At 43.0% G+C, this 12,086-nt stretch overlaps 1 protein-coding gene across 1 annotated transcript in view; it reads right to left on the bottom strand.

The window, feature by feature from the left end:
• The window catches only part of usp38 (ubiquitin specific peptidase 38), a 49,489-nt gene that overhangs the window by 13,547 nt on the left and 23,856 nt on the right, over positions 1-12,086 (bottom strand). The window contains exons 7-9 of the mRNA XM_033012393.1: positions 10,223-10,416; positions 9,567-9,660; positions 7,869-7,975 (exon numbers count right to left, since the gene is read on the bottom strand). Coding sequence (XP_032868284.1) covers positions 7,869-7,975; positions 9,567-9,660; positions 10,223-10,416 — 395 coding nt within the window. The remainder of the gene's footprint in view (positions 1-7,868; positions 7,976-9,566; positions 9,661-10,222; positions 10,417-12,086) is intronic.

Here is a 12,086-nt window from a genome sequence, read left to right as displayed (position 1 = left end):
TGGAGGCAGGTTCTCTGGATGCTTTCAAGAGGGAGCTAGATAGGGCTCTTAAAGATAGCGGAGTCAGGGGATTATGGGGAGAAGGCAGGAACGGGGTACTGATTGGGGATGATCAGCCATGATCACATTGAATGGCGGTGCTGGCTCAAAGGGCCGAATGGCCTACTCCTGCACTTATTGCCTATATCCAACCTCCCCTCACAGCCTATACTCTCTAACCCATGTAATATCCTAGTGAGCCTTTTCTGCACTCTCTCCAAAGCCTCAATATCCTTCCAGTAGTGGGCAATCAGAACTGCACACAATACTCCAAACGAGGCTTAACCAAAATGTTATACAGCTGCAACATGACTTTCTGACTTTTATACCCAACTCCTCCTGACGTGAAGACAAATATGCCCTTTTTAACTAATGTATCTACTTGTTTTACCTCTTTCAGGGAGCCGTGAACTTGCTGCACATGTTCCTAAGGATCCTGCCACTTATTGTATACTTTTCTCTAACCTTTCAAAGCGCAACACCTCACACTTATCTGGATTAAACTCCATCGGCCAATTTCCTGCCCACATTTCCAACTGTCCTACATTCTGCTGTATCCTTTGACATTTTTTTCACACTGCACATCCACAACTATTTACATTTGTGTGTCGTGCATAAGCTTGCTGAACAGCCCACCTATTGTTGTGCCCAAATCATTTTTTTCCTTGCATTGATCCTAGTGGAACAATACTGATCACAAACCTCTAGTCAAAAAGTACCCACTATCCTCCATGGCAAAGCCAACTTTGAATCCAATCTACCAAAGCTCCATGGATCCCATGTGCCTTAATCTTCTGGATCAGCCTCACATGAAGGACCTTTGTTTAAAGTCCATGTAAACAACATCCACAACTCTACCCTCATCAATCATCTCTAACACCATCTCAAAAACTCAATCAGGTTTGCAAGACATGACTTCCTCTGCACAAAGCCATGCTGATTTCATTAATAACACTGTTCCAGATGTAAATAGATTCTATCCCCCAGAAATATCCTTACCACTGATAAAAGGCTTACTTCCCTACAATATCCTGGTTTCACTCGACTGCCCATCTTAAAGCGAGCAACATTATTGGCTATTCTCCAGTTCTCTGGGACCTCACCTGTGGCTAAAGAGGATACAAAGATCTCTAACAAGGCCCCAACAATCTCTTCTCTTGCCTCTCTCAATCCCATCAGGCCCTGGGTATTTAACATAGAACATAAAAGAGTACAGCTGAAGACAGGTCCTTCAGCCCATACTATCTGTGCCGAACATGATGCCGTTAAAATAATCTTCCCTGCCTGCATATCCTTTCATATCCATATCCCCATCAAACAGTCTCTAAAATACCACAATGGTATCTGCCTCCATCACCACCTCTGGCAGTGCATCGCAGCACCCACCAATTCCTTTACCCCCCACACATCATTGAAACATATAAGATTGTAAAGGGCTTGGACACGCTAGAGGCAGGAAACATGTTCCCGATGTTGGAGGAGACCAGAACCAGGGGCCACAGTTTAGGAATAAGGAGTAAGCCATTTAGAACGGAGACGAGGAAACACTTTTTCTCACAGAGTGGCGAGTCTATGGAATTCTCTGCCTCAGAGGGTGGTGGAGGCAGGTTCTCTGGATGCTTTCAAGAGAGAGCTAGATAGGGCTCTTAAAAATAGTGGAGTCAGGGGATATGGGGAGAAGGCAGGAACGGGGTACTGATTGGGGATGATCAGCCATGATCACATTGAATGGCGGTGCTGGCTCGAAGGGCCAAAATGGCCTACTCCTGCACCTATTGTCTATTGTCACACATATCCTTTATCCCTCCCCTCTGATCTAAAAGCAATACTCTCGTCTTTGAAACTTCAACTCGAGGAAAAAAGTTCTGAGTGTCTACACTATCTATGCCTCTCATAATTTTAAATAGTTCTATCAGGTCTCCCCTCAACCGCCAACGCTCCAGAGAAAACAATCCACGTTTGTCCAACATCACCTTATAGTCAATACTCTGTAATTCAGCAGAACCAAACATATCTCCTCTGCACTTGGAGAGGAGTAAACCCTCCCAGCTTGGCCAGAATTGTACACAATACACCAAATGCAGCATAAGCAAAATGTTAAAGCCACAACACGAGTAAGCGATTCTTATACTCAAAGCCTTGACCAATAAATGCGTTCCAAATGCCTTATTTCCCACTATTTGTGTTATCTCTTTCAGGGAGTTATTAACTTAGACTACCTGTGAACATCAATGTTCCATCTGCCATTTATTTGTCCATGCCTATGACCAATCTAAATCCCTTGTATCCTTTGACAGCCTTCCTCTCTGTCTGAGACTCCACCAATGTTGATGTCCTGTGCAAATTTAGTGATCAATCCACCTATCAGTCGTTCCGGGTGCGACAGAGGTTCACCTGCATCTCCTCCAACCTCATCTATTGCATCCGCTGCTCTAGATGTCAGCTGATCTACATCGGTGAGACCAAGCGGAGGCTGGGCGATCGTTTCGCCGGACACCTCCGCTCGGTCCGCAATAACCAACCAAACTCCCCCTCCCATTCCCCATCTGACCTCTCTGTCCTGGGTCTCCTCCATGGTCAGAGCGAGCAACACCGGAAATTGGAGGAACAGCACCTCATATTCCGCTTGGGGAGTCTGCATCCTGGGGGCATGAACGTTGAATTCTCCCAATTTTGTTAGCCCTTGCTGTCTCCTCCCATCCCTCAACCCTCGGGCTCCTCCTCCTCCTTTTTCCTTTCTTCTCCCCCCCCCCCCCCCCCCCCCCCCCCCCCCCCCCCCATCAGTCTGAAGAAGGAATTCGGCCCGAATCGTTGCCCATTTCCTTCGCTCCATAGATGCTGCTGCACCCGCTGAGTTTCTCCAGCATTTTTGTGTACCACCTATATTTACATCCAGGTTATTTACACACATTATAAATAACTGAGGTCCCGGCACAGATCCTTCCAGAATCTATGCCATTCAGCTGGAAAGGGTGTGGAGATGATTTACGAGGATGTTGCCAGGACTCGAGGACCTAAGATACAAGGAGGTTAGAACTTTATTCCCTGGGGCACAGGAAGCTGAGGGGCGATCTTATAAAGGTGCATAGTCATGAGAGGAATGCAGAGTGTTTTCCCTCCAAAGGTCGGGGAATCAAAAACTAGAGAGCGTAGGCCCAAGGTGAGAGGAGAAAGGATTAATAGGAACAGGAGGGGCAACCTTTTCACACAGTGGCTGATGGGTATATGGAACTGCGAGAGGAGGTAGTTGAGGCAGGTACAATAATAACATTTAAAAGACATTTGGACAAGAAGATGGATATACAAGGTTTTGAGGGATAAGGGCCAAATGCTGGCAAAAGGGGTTGAGTTTAGATGAGGCATTTTGGTCAGTATGGATGAGTTGGGCCTACGGGGCTGTTTCCATGCTGTATAACTCTATGACCCTAACACCACTGGAGACAGACCTCCAGCCAGAATAACACCCTTGCACCGCTACCCTCTGTCTTCTGTGGGCAAGCCAGTTTTGCATCCAAACTACCAATAGACAATAGGTGCAGGAGCAGGCTATTCGGCCCGTCGAGCCAGCACCGCCATTCAATGTGATCATGGCTGATCATCACCAATCAGTACCCCGTTCCTGCCTTCTCCCCATATCCCCTGACTCCGCTATTTTTTAAGAGCCCTATCTAGGTCTCTCTTGAAAGTATCCAGAGAACCTGCCTCCACCGCCCTCTGAGGCAGAGAATTCCACAGACTCACCACTCTCTGTGAGAAAAAGTGTTTCCTCATCTCCATTCCCTTATTCTTAAACTATGGCCCCTGGTTCTGGCCTACCCCAACATCGGGAACGTGTTTCCTGCCTCTAGTGTGTCCAAGCCCTTAACAATCTTATATGTTTCAATGAGATCCCCTCTCATCCTTCTAAACTCCACAGTGTACAAGCCCAGCTGCTCCATTCTCTCAGCCTATGACAGTCCCGCCATCCCGGGAATTAACTTATCCAAATCACCCAAGATGCTATGTATCTTAATCTTCTGGATTTGCGTACCTTGTGGGACTAGCAAATGCCTTATTAAAATCCATAATTAGGTGACAACATTCACACTCTGACTCATTTATCTCTTTCATCATGATCTGCCACGGACAAAGCCATTGTGACTGTCCCCGATTATCCCATTCTCTTTACGGATGGAAGTAAATCCTATTCAGAAGAGTCCTCTCTTAAGGATCTCCAGAACCCAACATTCCCTCCTTCATATCCACATGCCCTAGAATATTGGCAAACCCCTCCCAGATCTCACCATCCTCAATCTCCTCCTTGTTGAATACAGAGGCGTAAAGTTGCTTAAAACAACACACGAGATTGTGGAATGTCAAACACAAATAATGTCCAGTATAAAACGTTATTTGCACTCAGGGCTGGACCCAGGACTGGAGCGGCCTCTGAAATTCAACTGATATTTTATATTTTTGAAACAACAAATTGATTAATAAGCTGCACCATCGCATGGCAGGGTAGATTTTTTATCTAAAATCATTTTTCATTATTTAAAATTGGGTTCCAGCTAATGGAATCGATTGAGATGATTAATTTTTGTGATTTATGCAAAAAATAAAAATAAACTACCTCAAACTCGGCTGGTTCACGAGCTGTTTGGCAACACGTCAATAGGTTTAAGCAGAAATTTGAGTCACTAATCCACTTTGCTAAGCATGTAAAATTTTGAGTGCAATTTTTGATTCCCTCAAGGTAGAAGAGCTGGGTCAAAGGGTTTGAATATGGGGAGGAGCATGACAAGATAGAGGAATCGCCTGTATGATGTGGATAGAGAACTGGCTGGCAGACAGGAAGCAAAGAGGAGGAGTAAACGGGTCCTTTTCACAATGGCAGGCAGTGACTAGTGGGGTACCGCAAGGCTCAGTGCTGGGACCCCAGCTATTTACAATATATATTAATGATCTGGATGAGGGAATTGAATGCAACATCTCCAAGTTTGCGGATTACACGAAGCTGGGGGGCAGTGTTAGCTGTGAGGAGGATGCTAGGAGGCTGCAAGGTGACTTGGATAGGCTGGGTGAGTGGGCAAATGCATGGCAGATGCAGTATAATGTGGATAAATGTGAGGTTATCCACTTTGGTGGCAAAAACAGGAAAGTAGACTATTATCTGAATGGTGGCCGATTAGGAAAAGGGGAGATGCAACGAGACCTGGGTGTCATGGTACACCAGTCACTGAAAGTAGGAATGCAGGTGCAGCAGGCAGTGAAGAAAGCAAATGGTATGTTAGCATTCATAGCAAAAGGATTTGAGTATAAGAGCAGGGAGGTTCTACTGCAGTTGTACAGGGTCTTGGTGAGACCACACCTGGAGTATTGCGTACAGTTTTGGTCTCCTAATCTGAGGAAAGACATTCTTGCCATAGAGGGAGTACAGAGAAGGTTCACCAGACTGATTCCTGGGATGGCAGAACTTTCATACGAAGAAAGACTGGATAGACTCGGCTTGTACTCGCTAGAATTCAGAAGATTGAGGGGGGATCTTATAGAAACTTACAAAATTCTTAAGGGGTTGGACAGGCTAGATGCAGGAAGATTATTCCCGATGTTGGGGAAGTCCAGAACTAGGGGTCACAGTTTAAGGATAAGAGGGAAGTCTTTTAGGACCTAGATGAGAAAAACATTTTTCACACAGAGAGTGGTGAATCTGTGGAATTCTCTGCCTCAGAAGGTAGTTGAGGCCACAGTTCATTGGCTATATTTAAGAGGGAGTTAGATGTGGCCCTTGTGGCTAAAGGTATCAGGGGGTATGGAGAGAAGGCAGGGATGGGATACTGAGTTGGATGATCAGCCATGATCATATATGGGACTAGGGGAGATTATGTGTTCGGCACGGACTAGAGGGGTCGAGATGGCCTGTTTCCGTGCTGTAATTGTTATATGGTTATTATATGGTTATATTGAATGGCGGTGCAGGCTCGAAGGGCCGAATGGCCTACTCCTGCACCTATTTTCTATGTTTCTATGTCTATGAATGCAGATAAATCACTCCACAGGTCAGAAGGGAATGCCACACTGAAGTGGAGAACGGAGATGTCATCTCGAGAAGAAGGATGAACAAGGTAATGGACAGATTGAAAAAACAGGAGTGACTTTCTTTGGGAGAATATCTATTTTGATTGTGTTGATGCTATTGAATGATTGTTCCTCTCTGCAATAGTCATTTTATTTTATATAGCTATAATTTTGAAGCATATTCTCCATCTTTATTTCGCATGATACTGCTGAACCAATGCCACCAATTTCAGACAGCTGCAATATCTACAAAGGTGTACAGGGAGCCAAAGGTGGACGGGACATGCAATCAGCAGCATGATTAATGAGAAGGTTTCTGTAAAATGGTCAACCAATCCCTGTTTGGCTTCTCCAAATGCAGAGAAAACTGTAGGTAGACAAAGGTGCTGGAGAAACTCAGCGGGTGCAGCAGCATCTATGGAGCGAAGGAAATAGGCAACGTTTCGGGCTGAAACCCTTCTTCAAACTGTATTGTGAACACCTAATATGGTGCACCAAATTGTCTGAAATGGGGATAAACTGCTGCTTAATAGGGAAGGACTATTTGGGTCCTTGTACAATGAGAGGTGATGAGATAAGGTGGTGGGAAAGCCGCATGAGAAACTGGTAAAATGGGGAATGATACGAGGAGATGAAGGAGAGAAAATTAGGGAGTTGCAAAGGAAATGGTCCTTTGGAATGCAGAATGGGAAAGGGAGGATTGATTAGTGGAATCTTGTTGAAGGAAATTACAGAAGATGATCCATCAAATTTGGGGTCAGGGTGGAAAGAAGTGGCGAGAGCACAAATTCAGGAAATAGAGAATTTACTTGACAATACTAATTGTGGTGGAGAAATCAGTTAAAGGAAACATAGAAAATAGGTGCAGGAGTATGATCATGGCTGATCATCCAACTCAGTATCCTGTACCTGCCTTCTCTCCATACCCCCTGATCCCTTTAGCCACAAGGGCCACATCTAACTCCCTCTTAAATATAGCCAATGAACTGGCCTCAACTACCTTCTGTGGCAGAGAATTCCACAGATTCACCACTCTCTGTGTGAAAAATGTTTTTCTCATCTCGGTCCTTAAAGATTTCCCCCTTATCCTTAAACTGTGACCCCTTGTCCTGGACTTCCCCAACATCGGGAACAATCTTCCTGCATCTAGCCTGTCCAACCCCTTAAGAATTTTGTATGTTTCTATAAGATCCCCCCTCAATCTTCTAAATTCTAGCGAGTACAAGCCGAGTCTATCCAGTCTTTCTTCATATGAAAGTCCTGACATCCCAGGAATCAGTCTGGTGAACTTTCTCTGTACTCCCTCTATGGCAAGAATGTCTTTCCTCAGATTAGGAGAAAAGCAAGACACCTCAGAACGTCTGGTATGAAAACTTTTATCACTTGAACAGATAAGATGGAGACCTGGTGAAAGAATGGAATGCAGGTTTCCGATATTTCTCACAATTTGCTAAAGCAGTAATTCCACATCCAGTCTTCTACTAACATGTCATACAAGAATAGCACGATCATTTCTGTGTGCAAACAGAAGTGGACCCTCTGATACTGTATATTAGTAAGGCTGTTGCCTTGTTTGACTTGCACAATAGACAACAATTCAGGAAGCACAAGATAGACACAAAATGCTGGAGTAACTCAGCGGGACAGGCAGCATCTCTGGGGAGAAGGAATGGGTGACGTTTCTTTAAAACTTATTTTACTCATTTAAAAAGACTGAAATGGTATTAGTTACTATGTTTGGTTATAGAAGATGGCCATCAGACAAAAGTGTTTACCTATCCAAAAGGAACCTTAGGTATTCGGAACAATCTTGCTGGGACCCAGGGGTGAACCACGGTGGTCTTGATTCTTCAAAGAAACTCTGTGGAGCATATGCTGCGCGCTGGTGATATAATAACGTGAATGTTTGGAATTTGCATATCAACATTGTACTACAATTATTCAACTCAATTTAAATACATTGAAAACTGACTCCACAGAAACAATGCGAGTCACTAAATCTATTTTTATGGATTTAAGGAAATTTGCCGATATTAAATTTTGACCTGATTTAGAAACATAGAAAATAGGTGCAGGAGTAGGCCATTTAGGCCCTTCGAGCCTGCACCGCCATTCAATATGATCATGGCTGATCATCCAACTCAGTATCCTATACCTGCCTTCTCTCCATACCCCCTGATCCCTTTAGCCACAAGGGCCACATCTAACTCCCTCTTAAATATAGCTAATGAACTGGCCTCAACTACCTTCTGTGGCAGAGAATTCCACAGATTCACCACTCTCAGTGTAAAAAATGATTTTCTCATCTCGGTCCTAAAAGACTTCCCTCTTATCCTTAAACTGTGACCCCTAGTTCTGGACTTCCCCAACATCGGGAATAATCTTCCTGCATCTAGCCTGTCCAACCCCTTAAGAATTTTGTACGTTTCTATAAGATCCCCCCTCAATCTTCTGAATTCTAGCGAGTACAAGGCGAGTCTATCCAGTCTTTCTTCATATGAAAGTCCTGCCATCCCAGGAATCAGTCTGGTGAACCTTCTCTGTACTCCCTCTGTGGCAAGAATGTCTTTCCTCAGATTAGGAGACCAAAACTGTACGCAATACTCCAGGTGTGGTCTCACCAAGACCCTGTACAACTGCAGTAAACCCTCCCTGCTCTTATACTCAAATCCCTTTGCTATGAATGCTAACATACCATTTGCTTTCTTCACTGCCTGCTGCACCCGCATTCCTACTTTCAATGACTGGTGTACCATGACACCCAAGTCTCGTTGCATCTCCCCTTTTCCTAATCGGCCACCATTCAGATAATAGTCTACTTACCTGTTTTTGCCACCAAAGTGGATAACCTCACATTTATCCACATTATACTGCATCTGCCATGCATTTGCCCACTCACCCAACCTATCCAAGTCACCTAGCATCCTCCTCACAGCTAACACTGCCCCCCAGCTTCGTGTCATCCGCAAACTTGGAGATGTTGCATTCAATTCCCTCATCCATAACCAATTACAAATACCAATTCTCCAGTCACATAACCTGCTGAAGTGCAAATTCTGCAAATGCCAATTTGTAAACACTTCAGTCCAATATACAGAATTTGTAAAAATTGACATAACCAATACTAAATAAAACATAAACATGTAGACAGAATTAAGGGAGAATGCAAGAAGTCGTAGAAGCCAAAATACTTCACATTTAGTAGTTCTGTGTACACATTGACAGTCATTAAATTGTTCAAGGCAAAAAATATAGTTTGTTGAACAGATCAAATTATAAGTAAAAAAAACCAAAACAGTTCTTTTCCCATCTTCTGGATATTTTCAATTTTAGAATTAAAGACCATCATTGATAACAAAAAAATGGTCAAATCATTTCCCATCCCATGCAGAAAAAATAAATAATAGCATCCAATATTTACCATCACTGAATTACACAATCTACTGAACTGATAATCATTTTTTTTTAAGTACCTGAGTGTGTGCCAAGAATGCAAATAGAAGTTGCAGCTTTCTCATCAAAGGTCGCGATCCATTCAGATTAAGTGATAAAACGGATCTCCTGAAACTAAATGAATTTCTTTTAGAGGACACCAAATAAAATAAAGCTAATTTTTGATCTCCCACCCCTCTTATTAATCTCACATGGAAATTTAAGAAACTGTGGCTAACTATTCGTTACACATATTTATAATTTTAAAAATATATAAAATAGTCAGAAAGCCTTCTTGTTCCACTGTTCCACACACTTGTGAGTTAATTGCAGCTACTTATCCAAGTGCATTATAAGTAGATTTGGGATGAAAAGCTTAAAATGCTATTGTGTGCAGATCAACTTCAGTACAGTAACAAATGAACTAGAAATAAATATCTTACATCATAGATAGAAAAGTGTGGAAGATGGATGCATCTGTTTTCTTTTATGAGAATGCAAAGTGACTTCCACATTAAAAAAAAGACTACATTAATGTCAAATTAATCCAACAGTGAGAGGATCTATACCAGGTGGAATCAAAGTGAGTCCAATGTTTTATTGGTTGTTTGAGATGGATATTGACACAAATTAGTTTTTAGTTGCTTGTTCATGCAGAAATAACAATGTGCTAAATCCCCACAACAAATTCACTTACTCTGTGGCCATAAATAATGCTTGAATTACACTATTCATATAGCACGTGTTGCCCAGGTTTATTAACCCAGTTTTCCCAGTTTCAGATTTTCCAGACAGCCTTGACAAACAAGATGCCAGAGAATTGGAGTGCGACGTCCAGGCACTTTGATTAAGAGTGAGCTTCATTTTTTCTTCAGAAGGTTTTGGCAAATCCTAGAAATACCAGTTTACATTTTAGTTACCCATCAGTTGATATCATTGACTCACAATATTTTATGGCATTTAAAAAAAAGCTATGGAGGAAATAATGCAAAAAAAAAAGCATCAAATGGCAAATATGAACAAGTAACAGACAAACCAATGGAAACTTTGAAAACACTGTTATAGGGTGTGTGGTGGTTTTTCTCTCTGTGTGAGAGTGAGAGTGAGAGTGAGAGTGAGAGTGAGAGTGAGAGTGAGAGTGAGAGTGAGAGAGAGAGAGAGAGCGGGAGAGAGAGAGAGAGAGAGAGAGAGAGAGAGAAACACACACATTAGAAGCCCTTAGAACTTGCTTTTTCAACATGAACTACTCAAAGACACCCACAACACTAGCGATTAAAATGGAAATGGAAAGCATTAAGTGAAATTTCTGGAGGGACCATGGGCCTAAATTTATACCTTTAATTAGTAGTCATGCAATGGAATTATATTATGCAAATAATTACGTAATGCAAAGTGCGTATTGCAGTTAGAATGACAAGAAATTAAAGAAGCACACAAGAAAATCTAATTTGATATCCAATGAGTTGATTTCACAGAACATCACACATTCAAAGTGCATGTGCCGTTCATGGCCTGCATGGAAAACTACCAAAACAGTGATAGAGGAATTAAATAAAATCTCGCTATGTCTTTTTTAAAAGCCATATAAAGACGTGGATTGGAGAGAAAGATGGGGTTGAGATTTGTGCAACATTAAAATGAGTGTGTGGGGGAGAATGTGGACATTACCGGATAACAATGAAGCAAAAGAAAACTGGGTGTGGAGGCACAGGGCATCTATGGGCAAATATTCGAGTAGCTCCATGCTGGCACTACAAATCTTTAGTCATTGCATTAGGGCAAAAATTGATAATGATAATGGTGATGAATAAAAGTAACTGAAAATCATATGGTAGACAAAAATGCTGGAGAAACTCAGCGGGTGCAGCAGCATCTATGGAGCGAAGGAAATAGGCAACGTTTCGGGCCGAAACCCTTCTGATCGTTTCGCCGAACACCTCAGCTCGGTCCGCATAAACCAACCTGATCTCCCAGTGGCTCAGCACTTCAACTCCCCTTCCCATTACGAATCCGACCTCTATCCTGGGCCTCCTCCATGGCCAGTGTGAGCACCACCGGAAATTGGAGGAGCAGCACCTCATATTCCGCTTGGGCAGTCTGCACCCTAGTGGCATAAACATTGACTTCTCCAATTTCCGGTAGCCTTTGCTGTCTCCTCACCTTCTCAGCTCTCCCTCAACCCTCGGGCTCCTCCTCTTCCTTTTTCCTTTCTTCTCCCCCCACCCACCCTATATCAATCTGACGAAGGGTTTTGGGCCGAAACGTTGCCTATTTCCTTCGCTCCATAGATGCTGCTGCACCCGCTGAGTTTCTCCAACATTTTTGTCTACCTTCGATTTTCCAGCATCTGCAGTTCCTTGTTAAACACTGAAAATCATATGTTAGACTTGCACTCAATTCCATTTTAAATGGCACAGAATCTAGCTGGTCAAGTTACATGGACACTGTCATGAAGGAGAAGGTGGCTGGTGGTGGTTGGAAAATACACGTGATATATTTTTAAACATTTTATTTCAGATGAAGGTCAAATGTGAAATACTGTTATGCCAAGACATGTAAAG

Source organism: Amblyraja radiata, chromosome 1 (genome assembly GCF_010909765.2).
Source record: "Amblyraja radiata isolate CabotCenter1 chromosome 1, sAmbRad1.1.pri, whole genome shotgun sequence".
NCBI lineage: Eukaryota > Metazoa > Chordata > Chondrichthyes > Rajiformes > Rajidae > Amblyraja > Amblyraja radiata.
Note: the sequence above shows the minus strand (reverse complement) of the source record. Positions and strands in the feature narration are given on the sequence as shown.